The following is a 23,108-nucleotide window of genomic DNA, read 5'->3' on the forward strand; positions in this document are numbered from 1 at the left end:
ATGCCGACCATCTTGTGTTCCTTAACGTGCGCTTGCATCGCACGGTACACGGCCCCCTCTCTCTGTCTGTCTGTCTGTCTGTCTGTCTGTCTGTCTGTCTGTCTGTCTGTCTGTCTGTCTGTCTGTCTGTCTGTCTGTCTGTCTGTCTGTCTGTCTGTCTGTCTGTCTGTCTGTCTGTCTCTGTCTCTCTCTTTTTACTTACCCGTCCTTATTATAGTTATGGGTAGCAAATCGGACATGCATCTGTTTTGTTCTCTCTCTCTTTCCTATATATGTATACTGCATGATGCACTTCCTCATTACTTTATTCGGTGTACTGTTGAGCGTTTGTTAGTCGTGACACGTGCTTCCGAATGATGTTTAAATAAATGTAGTAACCTGTGAGCTTTTAAATAACATGGATGGCCTCTGTTCGTTTAAAAGCCCTTCCTTCACCACACCCTTCTCCCACACCTTCTCTTTGATACCTACGAGCTTTACGAGGAAGCTTACGTATACTTACTTCCTTTTTTTATCTTTCTTTCGAACGTCTCGCCGAGAGTAACTGTGAGAAGGCGGTGTGTGAGTCAGCAGAAAATGCTATACTGCTTAAAATCAAATTGAGTGCGCGGGTACCCGGAAAGACCTGTCTTGAAGTGGCAGTGAAAAGGGCTCAGCGTTAAAAATTTAAAAGGCGATGGCGTTGGGAGAAGATGGTGCTTCTTCGCGAAACAAATCAAATTTGTATACAACGTCGCGCTGCAAGGAAAATTCCCTTACGTCGACAGAGTGACTTAATTGATTTTATTTCGCTGTACGTTCAAGCCCCTGGTTAGGTGATTTTTTTTTTTCGTAGAGCAAAATACGCGTCCTTCAGCTAGTTTATTATTCAGTGGCGCTTTAACACTATAAGTTGCAAGTTACGATGCGGGTCTTGTTTCTGTAACGCCATAGCAGATAAGGTGAAACTTCGCTGAAAAGCAAGTTTATTGGCGTGCACGGTCTTGAAGTCAAGAGACAATACCTAGAATGTTCGATTGTAAAAAGGTTAAAACGTTGAAGCGTAAGAAATGAATAAGTTCCAGTTGCGGACACGCTGCGTAATACCATTTTGCGGCTGAAGCTGATGGGATGATAATTAAGCTAGCCTAGGTTAGTACTTGCGTTCGCGGATAGCGAGACTTAGTTTGTGTACGCATTCAAGTGAGCTGAGCTCGCGTCTATCGGAGATGACGTTCGTTGTCCTGTTTTCCACTGTTAGGACCGGTGCTTGAGTCAAGCAGAAAGGGGTGTTCGCGCTTTTGCAAACAAGTTGCCGAAAGGATGTGGGCCTGCTGACAGCCGTCCAAATTTGGGTATTGTCCAGCCAGTCTGGAAGCGAGGAGCATGCAGTCGCGACGCCGCAAAGGGTACAACGAGACGACCAAAATGGGTGCGGTCGAGACAGCCTCCTTGAAGAGGTGGCGGCGTCAGCATGGATCACAATCAGCTCCGCAAAATGAGCGTGGCGAGCGGGGGTATTTCGGTGCTCCTGGTAGTGCGGCTGTACTACGAGCATGGGACCCAGCACGCAGCGGCATTATCACCCAAAGGAAGAGACAACTTGGCGCTGGAGGAGTATACTGTGGTGGCCACGTCCCGGTCGAAGACGCTGACTTGAGTGGGTGTGGCCGGCACCGTCGAAAGAGATGTCACTGGTGTGTGTCCGGTGCTTGGACAGAGAGGTCTAAAGCCACTCCCCCATCCGAGGGTGTAGGGAAAAGGGACGCTTGACCAGCCGCAGTGGGCTCCTGAGAGAGGCTTCAACGAGATCGTCACGATGTAGGACGACATCATTGTCTAGATGTTCGTCATGTGGCGAGAAATGCTCGCTCGTAAATAATGTAAAATAAACCTCTGTACAGTTTTCCTAATCAGTCGATTCATGCTCGGCGTCTTCCTCCGGGGTCCCTCGGTGCTGGCAACAGCAAAGTCCGAACAACTCAACACTGGATACCAGTGGTTGCATGCCTGTCAAAACCCCAGATCGAACAACAGGTGGCCGCGGTGGGACCTCTGTCAAATCGGGCCCCAACACCTTTCCATACTCCAATTTCGAGGCTATGCCACTTGATCAAAATTGCGATGGGGATGACCCGAAACGTGAAAGCACTTTACGATTTCTCACGTGAAGTCTGGTTTCAAAAACTTTACCAATTCATGTATACTAGATACTTTTTGGTTGTCATAATCATCACGTTATACAAAAATTCCCAAAAAACTTTTTTTTTTGTCCCATGGTTTGGCTGGCTAGTGATGGAAGTTCTATGTACTGTGCAATGAAATTTTCGCAATTCATGCAATGGATTAAGGTTCTTTGGACTGCGCAAAGTGTGTAGCATATGCGATACGTTACGCGCCAGAATGAAACATAGTTCGATTATTACTGCACGCACAATGCGTAACAGAAAATCCACGCGTGTTTGCCTACGTTAAGTACAACGTGGCCGCTTACTGGATAAGATGTTTCGCTGCTAAGCTCAAGGATGCGGGTTTGACTCCCGGCCACACCACCTCCATTACGATACCAGCAGAGTGCAAGGGCACCCGAGTACATAAGTGCAAACTGCAGAACATCCAATGACTAAAATAAAGCCTATACTCGCCTGAAGCGGCAAACCTTATAGTTGCTCGTGTGTTTAGCGATGAAGTGGCCTAATTTATTGTCAATCATGGGTATCCACTGTGTAAATATCCAGGGTGGTTAGTTCTATAACTACTTTGCGCCAGTTCCATATATCGTTTAGGCCAGTGGCAAAAGAAAAAAAATGGCGAAGCGTGCTTCAAGCCGTGCGAGGCTGGAAACACCGAAACTGCCATGGGTGATTCTGAAGACTAATCTGGTTGCTTTTAGATTGTTTCTATGGGCCTTAGCTAGGTTTCGGCGTTCTTTGTCATCGCAGAGGGTTTCGAGTTTAGCCACAGCCAGACACAGATGTGACATGGTTATCGAAACTGCAGATACAGAAGCTTGCGCCGAAACAAAGCGTTCGCACTGCGCATACATCTACGCGCACGTCGTCTTTGGCGTGAGCCTCCCATCACTTCGAGACCTTTTCGCAGCCGCCGTTGGCTTTCCCGTTCTCTGGTATTTCCTCGTTGTATGTTCTCGGGGTCCTCGGCTCCTCGCTGTTGCTTCGCATCCATTCGTTCGGCTAACCTGCATTCTGCATTTTTAGTGGATCAGCGGGGAGTAGTAGCATTTCTCCTATTTCTGTGGCGCATACCCGTTAATGATAGTGATAGTTCTCTATCGACTTCCAAGGAACGATTTAACAGGCAGCTTCACTCTTAACAAAACGTCTGGGCTACTTCACTACTTTTAGGCTACTATGTTGTTCCCTGGCATTGAACGAAATTACCAATATCTGGTAAGGTTGCAGCCCCTGGAGCTGTCAGAACATCGCGACGAAGTCTCGTTTCCTGCTCCCGCAATTCAATTACGCAAAAGAAAAAAATACGTGGCTGAGGTTCCAAGAGAAGATTGTTGCATGGGGCCATTTAGCAATCGACCTATTACTGAACGCGACCTTCAACTGCAAGCTTAAGCCAACAGGACGCTCGAAGGCACCCCGCATTCAGCAAACTGCACTCATAGACATTGAAAATGGGATATCCGACAAACTGTGTGTGCTACTTTTGAGAATTAGGTAAGCAATGCACATCGGAAATGTTAGCTGCTCGGACTTTATCATCGTGAGAGAAACGCTTGCGAAAGAGAGTAGAATTTTTGCTTCAATCCCAGCTGCTGTTATATTGTGCACACTCATGCAGCGGTCATTAGTACTTTCGCCACACAGCTAATAATAATAATATTTTGGGTTTTACGTTCCTTAATCAGGATATGATTGTGGGGGATGTGGTAAATGGAGGGCTCCAGAAATTTCGTCCACCTGGTGTTACATCGCGCAGTATATGGTAGGATGGGCTAAATTCCGACAAAAAGTTTAAAATAGTGAAATTTATTTTTATTCTACTCCTTACAAATAAACATCAATGCAGAAGCTTTTTTTTGGGGGGGGGGGGGGGGGTACAAGGTATGTGCTACATAAATATCGTCATGTTGCCACCGTACAAAAATTATTTAAAAATAAATGAAAAATGCTCCAGATGTCTCAGTTTGCCTCAACCTGCGAAACAAAACGAGATGTTGCGTGGAGCAAAACGAGACAGTGTGAAAACAAACTAATTTCTTCAGTCTTTTTTCAGTAGAAATACTTGAAATTCACTCGGAGGGACCTTACGAAGTCTTAAGAAGCCCAGTACTTGAACTCCGCGCATTGAATCTATACAGAACGCGGTGTTGTGTTGCTCTGAAACTCCTTGCATATCAAACACCTCTAGCTTTTCTTCGTGCATGCTTATGTTTTTTTAAACTTTTGGACTTCATTGATTATTGGACAATTGGAGGCTTCATGTGTTTGCACCTACTTTTTCGCTCCTTCCGCCATTAGGATGCAGAACTGCTTGGTGTTTCATGGCGTTTAACCTCGGCCGCCGGAACTTGTGAGGAAATCAATTTAAAACTGTTCTAGATTCAGATTTTCTAGCGCTTGTTTTTTTTTTTTCCAATTAGGGTATTGGAGAGACGTTGTTAAAACTCAATCCCTATGCGTGTTTGGGAATTACTTGACTTGGAGATTCCGCCCCGCCGTGGTGGTCTAGTGGCTAAGGTACTCGGCTGCTGACCCGCAGGTCGCGGGTTCGAATCCCGGCTGCGGCGGCTGCATTTCCGATGGAGGCGGAAATGGTGTAGGCCCGTGTGCTCAGATTTGGGTGCACGTTAAAGAACCCCAGGTGGTCGAAATTTCCGGAGCCCTCCACTACGGCGTCTCTCATAATCATATGGTGGTTTTGGGACGTTAAACCCCACATATCAATCAACTTGGAGATTCCGCCATTTCTTTATGCGTCTTTTGCGAGCATCCTTGGGAACACGGAGAAACTTCAATGCAACGCAAATGTTGGTTGTCATGTCCTGAATGGTAATAAGTGCTTTTTCATGTCGTTTTTTCTTTCACAGGAAGTATTCTCTTGTATGTAGAAACCCTCCTAAACAAAGAAATATAATTTATAATAAGTGTCAGTTAATGGTTAAATTGATAGGACGCTCTTTAAGGTGATTGGATGACCTTTTGTCGCGTTTTGCCTCTTTTACATGCCAAAATCGAAAAAAAAAATTCCACTTTGTCCACGGGAACCAAACGAACTAAACATTTGCCATTTGTATGTATATCTTGTAGTCTAAAAACAATATAAATATCTATGTTAGTGTACTGACGCAGGAGTACCTTCATAACTGGATCTAGAGACTTAGCCCAGCAGAATTTCATCCCATTTTGACGGGTCACGAACACACTGACACCAGCCGCGTAATTTTTCCTGCCTGTGAGCAATCATCAACTTTTACACATGAAAAGTTGGTCAAGGACCAGCATGTATCGCTGGAAAAAAAAACAAAGAAAATAAGTTTTTGTATTAGCTACAGAGGCCGGCGAAGCCGAAATGTCGCGTTTGGCCCCGTGTCTCATTTTACCCCACACTACTTTACAACGGCTCAAGCATTTCGCTACATCGAAATGCTACCACCGAGGCCGCAATCTTATCTGCGAGCTGCAGGTCAGTAACCGAGAACTGTAATCGCTACACCACCGAGTGGTGGTATAGCGTATAGCGATGCGCAGCGCTGTGCATCGCCACAAGGTCAAGTCCTTCAAAGAAATGACCCTATATTACATTTATACAACGTACAGTGATTCTCTGCACGTGTACACCGACGGATCCACCACGCTAAACAGCTCCGCCGCAGCCTTTGTCATCCCAGACATGGATATCGCTCGATGATTCAAAGTGGACCATAAAACCACATCAACTGCCGCAGAGCTAGTCGCTATTCGGGAGGCAATAAGATTTATTTCCGGAGAGCGACCTCGAGCCTGGACGATTTTCTGTGATGCCAAACCCGCTTTGCAAACCATTAATTGCATCATGAAGCAAGGTCCGTATTACAGCTTGGCAATAGAAATCACAGAACTTATTCAGGTTGCTTCAACAAATGGTCATCTTATAACTTTCCAGTGGATTCCCGCTCATTGCGGCGTGATGGGAAACGAAGAGGCAGACGCTGAAGCTAAAAATGCCTTAAGCAGTGTCCCCGAAGTATGCGTTGAGTTTTCACTAGCTGACACGAACGCCCTGCTTCGCTGCGTGATGCGCAGCTACACACTTCAGCACTGGACCAAACCGGAACGGCGACACCAGCGACTTTACAAATGGGACCCGGAAATGAGGTTCCGCGTGCCTCCTAAATTGAAACGGCAACTCACAAGTATGATCCACTGCATTCTTCTTGGTGTAGCGTACACCAGACGTTACGCACATATCATCGGTCGCAGTGACACCGGTCCTAATTGTGAACACTGTGATGTGCCAGAAACACTTGAGCACATACTTTGTGTCTGCCCAGCATGCGCACGTGAACGACAAACACTGATTTCTTCTACTGAACTATATCGCAGTAGGTCATTAACTGATGAGACCGTGTTGGGCCCTTGGGCAGACACCAACAGTGCAACTGCGGTCACAAGAGCAGTTATAACCTTTTTGGAAACAACTGGACTATATGCGCGGCTATAAAATGTGTCTCAGCTAGAAAGAACACTAAATACTCACCTCTATATCTCACCATCGTCATCCATTAATCTTTATTTTCCCCTTTCCTTTCCCCCAGTGTAGAGTAGCAGGCTAGAGCAAGCTATCGCTCAGGCCGACCTCTCTGCCTTTCTGTAAATAAACTTACCTCCTCCTCCTTCAAAGAACACTCACGCTATACAGGTGAAAGGAATGTCAGAGCTAGGAACTTCGTCGTAGAATAAATGGTTACTGAGTCAAAAATAATGCTTCAGTACCAGCAGTAGTAATTTCGAAGGGTTCTTGCTGTACTTATTTAGATTTCCCGAAATAGCTCCTGGATTTAGTCACCTAAATAACAATCTCACAGTTGGTTTTACTCACGTGTCGCTACCTTTAGCTGCATTTACGCATTTCGGGCTCATGTTTGCTACCTTTCGGCTGTTTTTTTTTTAAAACTTCAGAACTCTTTTAAGTCTTTTCGACCTGGAAACCCTGGATATACGCCGGCCCTCCCCGAGAACAATAAATATTGCAGCTAGTCAGGCTATTCTGCCCATTTCAGGGCAGTTCCACTGTGTATTTTTTTTATTTTGAGTAGCGGTAGGGGTGGAGGGCGGAGTGGCGAGTTGTAGAGTTTCTTAACACTCGCTGCTCTTTTTTGCACGACCAAATCAGCTATAGCCTCAGAATGCCGTTATTTTGATGGAATATGCTAATTTGCGGGACACTATGCCTTTGTAGATTTCTGCCTTGCTGCGGCGTCTCAGATGACAACGGCAGCGCGGTAGATCAGTGGGAAAAGAAATAAATTTCGAATGCTCTCGTGCTTCTTTAGGACCAAGACTGTGCGAAGAGAGCGGCGCATTCACTGATTATCCCAATGCGCCCGGTAATGGAACAAACCACTCCGCTCTGTACCTATACTTGGGGAATATCGGACTCTGTTGAGCAACAAAGATCCAGACCTGAGCACTGACCGCACGACAAAGTAGAGCATCTGCCTCTGTACGAGATTAGCTGAAGAGATAGAAAAAGAAAATAAGAATAAGAGCCAGAAGGCTGGAAGGCGGCGAGATAATTAATAAGCGTGTCCAGGAAGTATGAGCCTTTCAATAACGCGTCAAACGCGTTATTCGGAGGTCGTAGGTTTGATTCCTGCTCACAGCAAGTTATTTTTTTCACCCACTTTTCTGTCTTCTTATTTACATCACATTGGTTCTATAACTTCCCCCTATACATTCCTTGGCTATATTGTCGGTTAGATCTCCCTCTTTCTCCCTCACACACACACACACACACACACATATATATATATATATATATATATATATATACATATATATATATATATATATATATATATATATATATATATATATATATATATATATATATATATATATATATATATATATATATATATATATATATATATATATATATATATATATATATATATATATATATCGACTTACGCACCTGTGCACGTTCAAGGCCTGCCGCATTACTGGCGGCTTCGTGTTTACACCACCGTTGAGGAACACCTCTCAAGGTCATCCCCGGGATCTCGGTTTGGTGGGGAAGTACTAATGAAGAAAAAAAAAAGAATGATTGGAAACGAGCCCCAGCTGAAGGACGCATTCCCATTAAGCGCGCTTCTCCCGGTACCGTCTAAGCCACATATTGAGGAGCGAGGGCACACAATACCTGCAGCACAGCGCGCATGTTTTGATGTTTCGCAATTGAGACACGTTCTTCGTACGTGCGTATACGCGGTCCGCAATCCCGCGAACGTATATAGGACGAATTGGTGTTCTATGAATGCGCCGTATTGCGCTGCGAACCGATAGCGGCCTTAGTATGGATAGGAAGCATCATTGCCCCGTTGCCTATAGATTCGATTCATATATCCGGTACGGGTCTGTTTTCTGGTAGCCACTCGTGAGTTAATTGACTTTCCGGAGAATAATAGAATCGCGGGGAAAGCGGTTAACGGTAGTAATGACAAAAGGGGGCTGCGCTGGCAGGTCTTGATGGATGGCTTTCTTCCGCCTTGACGTGAATGAAGTAAACGGCAATAAAGCGAGATCCTCGAAGGCTCTCGACAACGGATGAATGCTGTCGACAAGATGAATGCGATCGACGACGACTGATGCCGCATTACGCTCGACTTCTTTTAAGCTATTGATGACTGAAGAGCCTTCTTTGGGTCACCAAAAACCAACTGTTGTTGTAAGGCAGTGGAGCGGTGCTGCCGAATGGCATGTTGAACGTGCTTGCAGCGGATTACGTCTCAGTGCCGCTGACTCAGCATGCACGTGTGTGCGTGGAAGTGCCCAGCGTGGAAAAAAAAAAGGTGGCACTCTTAGCGTAGTTTCACTGTAATTAAGTACAATTATGTACCGGAAGCATGCGTGGAATTTCTCTACGCCGACTTTAGTACGTCGATTGAGCGTCAGTTAGCTCGTATAACACCAAAATGGGTTACGTAACGTCGCAGGGTATTTGTAGTTTATGCAACGTCGATCCGTGAGCTCTCGTACGTAAACACAACACAATTTTCTGGCTTCTGCTGGCTTTCTATTGTACGAATACATCTCAGACCACCTGAAGCTTTTTCAGGAAAAGAAACAACGCTCTTGAGGCAAGCACCAACATACTGAGTGTCGAATGACTTTACGCTGCGCAAGATACAACCAACCATGAATACACCTCATTTCCAAGAGTGCGGTTCCATACCGACTAATAGAGCCTGATACAGTGGCATTATATGGAAGGTGGGGGGCGACATCATGGTGCAAAGTCAACACCCTATATTGATATGATGAGAATGGGGTATTGCAATAAACCTTCGCCCCCCCCCCCCCCCCCCGTAAAGGCCCCGCCGCGGTGATATAGTGGCTAAGGTACTCGGCTGCTGACCCACAGGCTGCGAGGTCGAATCCCGGCTGCGGTGGCTGCATTTTCTATGAAGGCGAAAATGCTGTTTGCCCGTGTGCTCACATTTGGGTGCACGCTAAAGAACACCAGGCGGTCGAAATTTTCAGAGTCGTTCACTGCGGCGTCTCTCGTTATCATATGGTGATTTAAGGATTGTTAAACCCCACATATCAATCAATCAAGACTATATTTGACGCACTGTAACACATCACTGGGAGGTTTGAGGACGACGAACTATTGAACATTTCGTTGAGCGCTTTCCAGCATGGCCCTTCTGTCTGTATAGGCAGGCGTTAAATATTTAAGTGTCCTGTTTCATTGCCTTTCAACGCATCCCCAGCACTTACTTCGTGTCAGTGAACTTAAATAGCGATTTCGTCTTAGTGAAGTTTCAGCGCACTATTAACAGAAAACATGGCGTATTTTCGCAATTTGTCTTGCTGCTCGTAGGTTACGATAATCAGCAAAAGGTCCCCTGGTTCAACGTAGTAACTACGCATATAACAATCGTAATAAAAGAGCACTAGTGATGCAATATTGAAATTGTGACATGTAAGGTTGGCAAGTCCGTGGTCCAAATTTTTTGAATTGGCAGTATATTTCCATACTCTATCACCGTGCTGAGGGTCACGGGAACAAATGCTGGCCCCGGCGGTCACATTTCGATGAAGGCGAAGCGCTACAGGCCCATGCATACTTAAATTTTTAGGTGCACGTTGAAGAATACCACATGGTGAAATTTTCCAGAGCCCTGCACTCCGACGTCAATCATAATTATATCAGGGTTATGATACACAAAGTCCCAACAGTTATTATACGATTCACCATATTTGCGCTTCTGTCATCCTTCGATGCATGATAAACAGTTTTCGTTGTGTGTTCCTGTAAAGAATGAAACTCTATGCAGGCTATTTCATTATCCAACGTAGAACACTCACTCCCCGCCATACGGCAACCATGACATGCTTGTATATTACGAACGGCGCACTGTCACAAAATTCTACAGTAAAAAAAAAACACCTTGAGCGGCGTTGTCATGAAATGATACCATCCATCTTGTCTTAGCAAAGGAGGAAAAAAAAAACGCTACTGACATCCTCGTGTGGGACAGCATGTGCGCTTCCGGTGTTCATAAGAACAATTTTCGCGTCGCCACTCGGCACCATTTCAAGTTGAGCGTCGAAAACAGTCTCCCCTCCTGGAATTCGGAACGCAGCCTCCACACCAGACTCTCTGTCACCACATCCATCACTTTTCGCACGCGCTTTGTACTTCAGAATCGTGACGCACGAATGTAGCTTAATCAAAACAAAGTCTTCAGAAAGTAAGTAATGAGAACGGGGAGAAGAGAACATAAAAAGATATTTTCTTTGTGCGATGGTGTACGGGGGAGTAAAGAGGGGCGCGAGGGAGAATTTTGCCTTTTCTTAGTATTTGATCTGTATACACGAGCACACAATTGACGACGCATAAGAAATAGGAGGAAGCAGGCCAGCAACTGCCATCTATGGGGTCACAAAGCCGGCTGGATGTTTCGAGGGGATAAAATAAATAGAGGACATGAACATAGAAAGAAAAAAAGTCATACAGAAATTTTATACAAGGAAGTGGCAAACAAACAGACAACAAGCAATTTTTACACTGCTGCAGCGGTTTAATCTGTTGTAGTAGTTTAAACCGCGGCACGCTTCCACAGGAGCACGCGCTTCATGTTGACCCAATTAGAGGCAGACACGAACGCTAGAGGGTGGAGGTTAAAGCTAGACAGGCCACCTACGCACGGTACCACACCTCCAACCTGCCGACGCACGCACCTCGTAGTTGGCACTGCGGCGGTAGCGCACTCAGCAGAGAACGTGTTGTCCACACCCGACACAGGGTTCATTCATCACCGCTCTCTAACGCTGGGAGAGACGGAACATCAGTCATCTCGAATCACGCCATTCCCCGGAAAGCTACAGCAAGCGAACGACGAAAGGGCATCCGGACTCGGGAACGCTGCTGCATCGCTCGGGACAGCTACCACTGTGACTACGTAGCTGCCTTTTCCTGCCCGCACCGGCCAGCAAGAGAGCGTCAACGCGCGGCGTTTCCCACTTGACTCAGCACATGCCCTTGTCCCAGCGTCATGCCCTGCCGCGGTGAGCAACGAAAATAGTTCCATCCCCAAGCGCCGTTTGCCGCGCGTCCCGGGCGCACGCTCGGCGCGACTTTTCATCCACGCGCGCGTCCGAAGCGCGACTCGCCATTGGTCGCCGCGGGAGGCTCGCGCTGTGACGTAACTGGCGGGCGCGCGCGCGCGGAAGCGCGCGGCGGCGGCACTGACAGCGAGTCGCGAGTTGGTGCGTGTGCTGGCTACGGCGCGGCTGGTGTTGCCCGGGCTCTCCGTGTATTCTCGGATCGGACGTTTCGGCTCGCCCACCACCCGACCGTCCCGTCCGGCGTGCCCGAACGACGCTGTCCAGGCTTCCTGCTGCCTTAGGCTGCTGGACTATCATTTTCCGGCTTCGCAATTTCTCGCGTCTCCACACAAGCAACGCGTGCTTTTTCTGCGGACTGCCCTGTTTTCGCTTAGCGGCGAGCAGTTGCCAAATAATTTTCGCCCGCGAACTCGCTCCCCGAGAGTGTTTTGGAAGAACTTGAGACGCCCAGTGCTTCGTTAGGTTCTTGCATCTTTGCTGACTTGCTTCGCGCTCGACCCTCGCAGCAACGATGCGACGAGTGGGAAATTGTGTGTGCTACGGTTCGACAGTGGCCTTCCTTCTCCTTGGGATCTTACTCGGACTCTCATCAGCTCAAGGTGAGCGACCGTTTCGTTTCAAGTTAAGCTATCAAAAACTTAAGCGCCTTAGACTTATTATTGTGTAACTTCATTAAGGTTTCTACTCTGTGTAAGATCAGTAGGCGGCTTAGTGCAACGAAGTTGAAGGGCGTGCCTCATTGCCTCGCAACCAGTTGTGGGGATTCACTCCTGCGTTCTTTCTTTTCACTTGCCGATACGATACATTCCTCGTTTTTTACGCATTGCGTGCTCCTATCGACCACGCAAAGATTACCTGGTTGTGATGTGTGGTGCGCGTTCAAAGTGCGCGCCTTCGAAAAGTGCGCGTCACGGAAAAAAAAAAAAAACAAAAGGAGAAATACCAGAGTGCACGTGCGGTGCTGCTTAAACATGAATGACGACGTTAAAGAGCGTCAAGCACGAGGATGCGTGGCAGGACGTGAAGTAAACAAAAGGTAAAACATCCAATGGGCAGCGAACACGGAGATTTCAAGGCCCAATGGCTTGACACCACGAAACAGCAGTATCTCCAATGAGAACGAGACAAGTGGGCCAGAGCTGAAGCAGGAGCCTGGGGGGACCAGAGCAAGGGGAATTCGAGGCAGGCAGTGCAAGCGGAAGGTCGTCACCGGACCGGGCGCTGAAGATGGGCCGTTGGGTTCCGGACCCGAGCCTACAGGACTTCGACCGGCCGGGGCCTCCTGCCGTCGTATTCCCGCTCCAAAGGGCGTCCATGCCTTCCTTGGTAGCACAGCCTTCGCTGAAAGCACCGCGTCCCGCTATGTTGTGACAAGGCTTATTTTACACTGAACATTTATGTCCATGCACTGTTCACGTCTTTAGCCGTTTGTTCTTCTTGCTAACCTCTTTCTAGTTATGTATGCTGTGTTCTTTGTCTGCTATTTGTTTTTAGGGGTTTCTAAATATATTGAGTGTTGGGAATTAGGGTGGAAGCAAATGGTCTCGTCAGCTCTTTTCCCGATGATGGTTATGTCATCGGTGGTTTTTGCTTTACACGAACCTACACGAGAGCTTGCCCATTAAACAGCCTCGTGACAAATTGGCGTCCGCGACAGGACAAAGTCGTTTGTTTTTCCAGTAGATTTTTTTGACGCGGTTAACACGATGACGAACACGTGGGAGTTAATTGAGTTGGCGGATAAAATGGGACTGACGGGAGCGGAGTTTAGAGTATGGTACGAGGAGCGGATGGAGAGGGAGCGTGAGCAACGGGCTGCAGAACGAAAGGCGGCGAAGGAAAAGCTTGAATTGGTGCTTAGAGCTAAGAAGGAGGAGCTAAAGCGCGTAACGCGTGAAAATAAAGTGTTGCTAGAGCGTCAGACACGCATGCTGAAGCAGCAGCTCCAATTAGAGAGGGTGGACCTCGAGCGGCGACTCGAGCTTGCGATGGCGAAAAGGGGGCAGCTGGCGATGCAGAAGGTCGAGCAAGCGGTGAATGTTTGCTCCGATAGCAGCGTTTGCTGGAGGGAAGTCGATTCCTGCAAGGTTGGCCTCGAGCCTCGCGACAGCCTTACTTCGGAGCGAGAAGCTCAGATAGAGGAAGGCAGAGAGGTGGACAGCCAAGAAGGCAGGAGTCATGAGGAGTTTGTTGAAGCGACGGAAAGCTTCTCTGGCTGGGAACATATTACTTCCGTTAGCTGCTTGGGGACCTCTGAGAGGCCAAGCACTTATGAAGAAGAGCGCCTGGATATGGGCGACCTAGAAGCTGTGGAAAATGTGGTGGAGCAAAGCTTCGATAGCAGGGAACAAAGAAGTTCCATTCAGAATGAGGTGTGTATCAGAACGTCTCAGAGGCCGAGCACATTTCGGGAAGGGGTAGGGCTACCTCTCAATAGCTCCATGGAAGGAGCGCTAGAACGTCATTGGGAAGATGGCAGCGAATGCCATGAAGGCTCTGATATAGTGGCCACTGATTGTTTTGTACCGACAGAGGTAGCAGCAGGCACCACGTCAATGGTCTTAGACCGTACGTATATCTCACTCAGAGAGAGAGGGGATTCTAGTTCACAGGATAGCGTAACTGCTATTTGTCCGAGAAAACACGATGGGAGTGCTGAAGCACTCTTCAAAATAAACAGTATCGAATCGGAGGTGGGCTCGATGGTAGGTATGGAGAATGCCAGACAGGGTCTTGAACCTGAGAACGTGATTGGTTTTGAACCTATAATTAAGTCCACTCAAGATGAACTGTATAATGACCGAGCACAACGGCATCCCTTCTCAAGAATCCAGGAACCTCACACGCTTGTCGGAGCGTTTGGGCTTGCTGAGGGCACCCCGAGCTTGTGTTCATTAGATGGTGAACTAAAAGAAAGCATTTGTGTGAGAGATTGTGGCATTTGGACATTCGTGTCTCAGTGCGTTTCGTGTCGACGCCGACGGCTCGAGACCGCGCCCTGTTCCTCTGTGACCGGTAAGCGTTCATGTGGCCGGCGGGGGCGCAGACACGCGTTTCAGCGAAAGTGCATAAAAGCATGTTTGCCACAGTTACTTTCGAAACGTGCGAGAAGGGCAGTGCGTCTGGTTTGGGACGCGATAACCTGAGTGTAGGGTTAGAAAACCGGTAGCTCTTTCTGGACTTCGACTTTTAGATGCGGACACAAGTAGCTTTGTCCATAGTCGATTTTGTAGTAAAAAGGTTTATTCCGGGTTTCAGAACTTTTAAATGCAATTGGGTGAATCTAAAGTTTAAGTGTGGACATTTGGACGATGTAGCGAACTGTAGCCCGGTGATGTGTTGAACTGCGTGGTGCAAATATGTGGTTTAATTGTGACGTAGTGCAGAACGCGCACTCATCGGCAGTTTTTTTTTTCTAAAAAAAAAAAAAAAACTTGAATAAAAGGGGGGCGTATGTGATGTGTGGTGCGCGTTCAAAGTGCGCGCCTTCGAAAAGTGCGCGTCACGGAAAAAAAAAAAAACAAAAGGAGAAATACCAGAGTGCACGTGCGGTGCTGCTTAAACATGAATGACGACGTTAAAGAGCGTCAAGCACGAGGATGCGTGGCAGGACGTGAAGTAAACAAAAGGTAAAACATCCAATGGGCAGCGAACACGGAGATTTCAAGGCCCAATGGCTTGACACCACGAAACAGCAGTATCTCCAATGAGAACGAGACAAGTGGGCCAGAGCTGAAGCAGGAGCCTGGGGGGACCAGAGCAAGGGGAATTCGAGGCAGGCAGTGCAAGCGGAAGGTCGTCACCGGACCGGGCGCTGAAGATGGGCCGTTGGGTTCCGGACCCGAGCCTACAGGACTTCCACCGGCCGGGGCCTCCTGCTGTCGGGTTCCCGCTCCAAAGGACCGTGGCCATCCGGTCCTGAACTCCTTTCCAGGGCCTGCGGACTTTGGTTCCGGCAGGCGAGCTACAGCCGTCGGGCTCCGGGCCCGAGCTGTGCGCCCAGCTGCTTGACTAGGTCGACCCTAGTTCCCGGACGCGTCGCCACCAGCCTGCGTTCTCCCGTCTCCGACGTGTCCACGCTCCTCAAGCCGAAACCATCACGATTTGGTAGGGCTTTTCGACGTGTCGCCAGCAGCCAGCGTTCCCTCGTCCTCGTCCAGCCCACGCACTGACGCAGGAGTCACGGCGTTCCGGTTTCTCATCACCGCCGAAAACCAACTTGTGGGTGAGACTGCACCGATACTCTTGCGCTACTCCCATCACTCAGCCCCTTTCGAACGTTAGGTTTAGTTACTGACTTTGAACGTTTTTGTTGGGTGTTTACAGATGTGTTTCGTCATGTCCAGTCAACTGTTTATTAAGTGTTTTGTTTTGTGAGGAATCTTTGCCTTTTTTCTTTTCAATTAAACTTTTTGTGTGTTTCTTGGAAACCGAACGGCTTTGTCCTTATTAACAAAACTCTCTGAGGCTCAGCCCGGGAGAAAAACAAATCAGCAACAAGAACCACGCATCACACTGGTGTTTATCACGCGGGAAAAATACATGAGTTGTTGAATATCTTTCAGTACTTCACATTGCCTGTAGCGTAGTAGGTTCTTTCCAACGCTGGCCCTATTTGAAGTCATCGAGTTGAACCAATATTGGGCCGGCTTCTCGCCACCTTCCGTGATCTATCGAGAGCCGGCGGCTTACTTTTGAGGGGGAAAGTATAGGTCTCAACTCGATACACAATGCCGTGGCAGCTCTCGGCATTCCCGCCACGCACCTCCGTTTGCGGTGAAGAGTGCTTAGAGTGCTCTCCAAATGCGCCCGCCCCGAACGTCCCCAAACCGATTTACTTTTCAAAAGCCTTCCGCTACTGATTCGAGCATGAAGTTCGAACTTTATTTTCGTCTAAGTTGTAGCTACGCAGGCGGCGGCTCTTCAATTCGATTCCGCCAGCGAACTACTTCACCTTTTCGCTCAATCCGATCAGCAAACTGCGTTGAGCGGATCCAATCTTCGAGAGGCCTTGCGCAGAGCCGGTGATTTTTTTTCGCCCTTCCAAAGACTGCCGCAAAAAAAGCGCCTTGGGGAGAGGGTGTTGCCAAAGTCTGTTGTGCGATTCTCGAGCTGCGCTCAAATCCTCGCCATAAGAACGGACACGGATGGCCGGGAGTTGCCTTTTGGCGTGTTTGCTCAGCCGCATCCTCCCTCGCGTCGGCCGTTAAGTTCGTTGCTTCCGAACGAAATATGCGCAGCGACTCTATTTTCCGTCAGCTGATTTTCTTTCCTACGTCTTTCGTCCTTTATCGCCGACTCGGATGGCACTATCAGTTGAATCAGGGGTGCGGATCGGCACGTGACGTTTGATAAGAATGCAGGAAGGGACACCACACTGGCTACTGTGCACTGGTTCAGCGTAGTGTAACTAGTGCTTTAGACGGGATGGACACTTTTACTTTCTACAAATAATGCAAATGAATCGCAAAATGAATGAGCTGCAGAACGTTGTTAGTGCCCCTTATACGCAGAACTTTGTTAGAGCCCCCTTAAACGCCCCTAACGCGAAAGTTTACTCCGTAGAGCACATTAATAACCGAGTAAAAGGAGTAGCCGTGGACCACGAATGACATCGCCACTCAATTTCATATAAATAAAAAATGTACGCTGTGTTCTTTAGAAGCTTTATGCAAATTGTTTAGTCCTTCTCTTTTTAAACTCGCAGTTTTAATTTGGAATAGCACGCGCGCGCGCTGTGTGTGTGTGTGTGTGTGTGTGTGTGTGTGTGTGTGTGTGTGTGTGTGTGTGTGTGTGTGTGTGTGTGTGTGTGTGTGTGTGTGTGTGTGTGTGTGTGTGGGAAGCGTAGTTTACTTTCGTTCGAAGAGAGAGAGAAGGGAAAGAGAAAGGCTGGTAGGGTAACTGTAAGCTTTCTCTCTGTTGTCTACCCCATGCGTGGGGAGAAGGTATAATAGACATTATAGAGAACAAAGAACGAGAGTAATAAAATAAATGAACAGTTATTGAGAACACGAGCTCGCAGTGGTAGTTCACAGATGCCCGTGAAGTTCGGTCACCTTCAAGTGGCTGAATAGGGCTTTCGTGGCCTTGCGCGTGCGTGAAGCCTTACGCCAAGGTCCGAGGACCTTCTTTCATGACAATAATCTTGCATCAAGGCGACCGAGTTTGGCTCCTATAGAGCACGCTTTGGAGTTTGGTAGGATGGGCAGTGGCGCTGAATGTGCTCAATCGTCTCCTCACAGCCGCATTAGTTAAGTGCTGCTCTGCTGGCCATTGCAATAAAACAAGAGTGCGCATCCGGCTTGCATTCCTACACGAATGGGGGAGGTAAGGGGGAGGGAAAACATAGAGGCACGAAGCAGGAAAGGTCGTGTAGTTCATCTATACAATTGCAGACGAAACGGGCTCGGAAACAAATCGCAGCTTGGGACTTTGGTGTGCGTGGTGAACACTGCTACGCATGCGAGCGAGTTGGTATTCCCACGCAAAGATTTTACACTCCACTCGTCCACGATAGCGCACAAGTGGAGGCTGAAAGCACATAATGATAAATGGATTCCGTTCGCGATCGTATGGCCCGATGCTTTGGAAACTTGCATGGTCGGCTAGCTGACGCCCGGCAGTAAATGCAATGACTGGGTGGCAAAACGGAAGCGAGCATTCAACACTGTTTATTACCTCGGGCAAGAAAATAAATGAGACGGTGAGAGTCAATAATTAGTCTCAAACTTTCTCGCAATTAACTACTGTCGCGGCAGAAAGACGGGACGCGCGTCGCGGAGGAAGTAATGGCTTTTTTTTTTTTCAGCGCTCAATAATCATTCGGATAGAACGCGAAAAGTGGAAATAATCTCGGCTTGGCGTAGACGTGACGATTTCCACTCCGTATACAGTTGGTTGAAACATCAAACTCCCTTCGCAAGCATGGGGGCCGATAAACTGCCAAGATTAATGGCGCTGAATGTCGTCACGAAAAATCCAGCTTATCTAGCAGCGAAACGCCCAAATTGATTAGGATAACAAGTTTACATAAGCACAGAGCTTGGGTATATTGGCGTCGGTTTCAGTGAGTCAGAAAGACGAGCATTAAAACATGACAGAGGTAATCGTGTATGTTGTTTCTAATTGAGTTAGCGTTCCAAGCAAACTGTTCAAACACGCCTGTGGAGAAACCGGGTACATTTTTGGGTGGGAATGACTCCCAAAGCTTAGGAACGTTACAGGAGCTGAGGTTAGGGCTAGCTTGAAGAAATTAATATTTAACAAGTGGTGAGGCACGATGTAGTAACTCGCGAAGCGTGTAGGTTGTGTTTACTCCCAAAACACACAAAGAAGGTGTAAAAGAGGTGCACTCATATTTTTTTTTTTCTGTTGTGAATATGACTAAGGATAAAGTTGAAAATACCACACATATGTCCAACTTGCCTTTTCGTTTCTCTTCCATATCCTTTCCCTCTGGACGGCACCTGTAGTCCCTGACCAGCGAAAGTATTTGGCGTTGCTTCGGGCGCAGCAATACCAAGCGTTTGTTTACGCGACGCGAAAAACAAGTTCAACCACGAATTGTCGTTTTTGTAGACAGAATTAAAAACAAAGGCGAGTTTACGACGGAGCTCTGCAGAGCCTGCAACTGTTTTCGTGGTTTCTCTCACGAACTTGCATTGCACTGTTCCGGCTTGTCTTCGTTCAAACGTATTGTTATCGTTTTTGTTTCTTTCTTGCGGAAAGCGAATTCCAACGCATGATGAATACGGGTTGCTGAGAGTTTGCCCTCAGCGTTGTTGGAGAAGCAAAGTTGATGGATTGCAGTTTTCTACATCTGGACGTGGCGAAAGCGGGGCTTTCGAGTGTCTGCTACTTTTTTAGAGGGAGGGGGGGGGGGGGTAGGTAACGGTAAGAATATTTTACCCATAACAAATAAAGTACGGACGCGTTTCTTTTTTTTTGTCATTTCATACTGTTACTGGGCAAGGAATTGCTAGAAGCTGCCCTCTATGAAGTCGCGTCAAAACTAAATGAAAATGCCCGAGAATACATCGAAGTTATAGTGAACCAAGATACAAGAAGATTGATTCGTCGGTTCTGTGGGACTAGTTCCTCTTTTGTTTAGCAACGTGGAGTAGAACGTCGGAGTGTGGCATGTGTAATGTATTTCCAGCCGTGGTTTGAGGACCAACTTGAACTGTAGAGACTTACTGACGAAAATTGCTTGGCCAACAGAATGCTGAGCATGTTTCCTAAATGAATTCTTCGACTAAAGTTGCCACAAATAGAAAACATGCAAAAAGGTAAAGGAAGAGACATAGTCTGTTGGTTTCTCTTGCTTGTGTGAAAGGGAAACATTTATTCAAGCCTTATACGCACAACTCATACAGAAACGCTGTTGTGATAGTGTTTCTCAATGTACCAAACTAAGCTTCAAACGTGACTCAAAAACTTCGAACTTCATATATTTTTCTCTTCGATGGTTGGCATTGTGCTGACTTTTTTGACACCAAGGTTACACAAGCTACGTTTATTCGGGTGTCATTCTGAAAAAAAATACGGCTTATGTAGACCAAGTTTAGGAAATGTAGGGCAGTACTGGTAACTATTTTACTCGCGCAAAGATGCTGTTCCAACAAAAGTGAAAATGCTTTCGATAACACATGCTTGTAGGCTGCAGCTGTTCCAACTTCAGTTTCAGTCGGTTATTGTCACCGCTGGAGCCGTATAAGCGGCGAAACGCGTCGTGTACTCGTGCCGCGTGAAAAATCCAAGCGTGGCGATCTTAGAACATCTGCACGCCACATGGCGGCATAGCTATTTACGAAACAGTGGCTGCAGGTTGAGGCAGTGTGTCGCGGGCAATGGGTTAGCCGGTGACAAAGTTGCAGAGGCGAGTGCGGCTGCGAGCTTTATTTGGCTTTATGAAGTGAGCTCCGAAGCGGAAACTCGGGGATGGTGAAACGGGATTCAATAACGCATAATGAAATATTCGTACTTGCGTAAGTCCGATGTATTGCGCTTCCGTATATCACCCGCTTTCTGTGACACATGATAGCAATTAAAGAAATCGATACGTTGTCGAGTTACGCAGTTTACGTGGTATCTTTTTATGGTATTTTTATGCTCCATTTTTTTTTCTTCGTATAGGCAAAGCATAATAAAAATAAGTTGTGGTGCAAGGCTTACGACTACCTGCTCAACACACACACACACACACACACACACACACACACGCACACACACACGCACACGCACACGCACACACGCACACAGACAGCAAAAAGAAAGACAGAGGGGGGAATCAGTTACTCACCTGACCCAGTTCTGCCACGTTTCCCACCCAAAATTTTCCTTTCCAAAGGTTTCGTCATTGCGACGGATATAGGGCTCTCGAAAGCTACGAGAGGACAGCCGTTTTCCCTCGCCTTTATCGCGAACCTGCGCAATGTCACGGCGTGAAAACACCACCCTGTTTATATACGCTGACCCAGTGGTGCTGCAACATCACAAACATGCGGCCAACCTCCCGCGTCCAGAGGTTAAAAAAAAAAAAGCGTCCGTGCAATCGTAACGACCCGGCTCACTGGCTCCCTAAAGAAGGAACCCGTAAACTTGCGACTGTCGCGTCTTTTCGCAGGGGTCCCGGGAGGCGAGCAGCCACGTATGGAGGCTGGCTGCAAGGTAAACACTGGCCCATCTCCTTGAAGAACGCGATATGGGTGCCCCCACCGCACGCTCGAAAAGAGCTGTCGCGTCTACTGGGTCCTTTCGCACTCCCGCAGAAACTGGAAGCCGCAGCTTTTGAAAAGAGCACTGAGGCATTGAGACGAGTCGCGGGCGGTTTTTATCGCCGTGACGTGAGCACGAGGCCATGCTTGTACGAGTGCCACTGCGCGCCGATGTGTGTGTGTGTGTGTGCAAGAGATATGCATAGCGTCATATCTGTTGGTTTCGTCTGGCCCTGGTCCTTCCAAAAACTGTTGTCTTCTCATCACCTCGACAAGTCGCGGAGTACCAACGACGCCCCGACCGTGTCTGCCAGCCGGCGTGCCTACCGTCTTGCTCTTTCCCCTCTTTTCTCCCCCTGTCGCCTGCCCGGACGGAGCAGTTTTAGGAGGACAGTCGTTTTTTTTTTTTTTTTTCGGAACACGTAGTATATAACGACGCCCGGCTTCTCGTCCCTTTCTCTCCGGGCTTATCTGTCGGTCTCTGGCGAACTTTGCGCTCCCTCGTCTACGTGCTTTCGGAACGCGGCAGTGGCAGCTTTCCCGTCCTCGTCTTCTTGCTCTGCCCCCGCTGTACGCCTCTGCGCGTGATGCGACACAGGAGCGGCGGCGTTACGAAATTTCGCGTGGCGGCCCCAGAATGAATGCGCGAGTCTCAGGACAAACAAGCGTGGCGCAACGCGATGCTGTGGCTTCGCGAGTGATCGTACGTGTGGAGGTGCACTGTTTACGGAGATATGTATAATCTAAAAAAAGCAAATCTACTTGTAGCGGAATTGCTACCTCTTTGTTTTTTTAATCTATGTTAGTGAAATCAGACAGCTGTGGGAATCTATACAGCCTTCTGTGTAGCTCTCTCTTTCTCACTCTCTTTCATAATACTGCTTGGCATGCTGCCGTAAACGTTGATAGAATTATGAATATTTATGCTTGGCAAAACGGTTAACGCGGTTTCCATCACTTCTTCTGATGTCTTTAAGAGACAATTCCATTCAAAAATGTCGACTAGAATTTGAAATAACAAACGCTATGACTAACAATCCCCACTTGCTGGCAGGTGCTATTGTTCGCCTTTACCCCCAGAAAAACAATGCCCAGGGTCGCGTTTCGCGTTATTCATGTCTAACCCATTTCTTTGTGAGGCATCTCCAATTTCTTTCAGGTTATTCACGAGAATTTCCGCTAACGTTCCGCATTTTTTTCGTTTTTTGCTTTCCGTCACGACAGTTTCTCGCTGAAGGGGCGAAATACGATACTGACACAAGATCAAAACATGTTTATTCCGTTTCACAAAATATGCGGTTCTGCCTCTCCGTAGCCGGGATTGCCTCCCGCGGAGGGCTCCGACCGACCTGGATTCTATCTGCAACCTCGCGACGGTCGCTGACACACTGCGACGTTCGCTGTCAAGGACGAAGGAAGGCGCAACCTCCGTGGCTTAGGTCAGCTGCCCGCATAGCGACGCCTCCAGGAACCACCGTGGGCTGTTAGCTAGTGCGAAAACGTGGCCGTCTGACAGCCATTGCTGCATTCCTGTTGTCGTAGTTTTTTGCGGTCTCTTTTATCCTCTTTTTCTTTTCCATCCCGGCGTCTTCTTTACGAG

General features: G+C 47.7%; 1 protein-coding gene across 3 annotated transcripts in view; it reads left to right on the forward strand.

Annotated features, from left to right (window-relative positions):
• The first annotated feature begins 11,928 nt into the window (after positions 1–11,928).
• LOC119171882 (limbic system-associated membrane protein) overlaps positions 11,929–23,108 on the forward strand; it is a 219,371-nt gene continuing 208,191 nt past the window's right edge. For all 3 annotated transcript variants that reach the window (XM_075892557.1, XM_075892555.1, XM_075892556.1), the window contains exon 1: positions 11,929–12,391. In XM_075892557.1, coding sequence (XP_075748672.1) covers positions 12,304–12,391 — 88 coding nt within the window. In that variant the 5' untranslated portion in view covers positions 11,929–12,303. The remainder of the gene's footprint in view (positions 12,392–23,108) is intronic.

Source organism: Rhipicephalus microplus, chromosome 4 (assembly GCF_043290135.1).
Source record: "Rhipicephalus microplus isolate Deutch F79 chromosome 4, USDA_Rmic, whole genome shotgun sequence".
Taxonomy (NCBI): domain Eukaryota; kingdom Metazoa; phylum Arthropoda; class Arachnida; order Ixodida; family Ixodidae; genus Rhipicephalus; species Rhipicephalus microplus.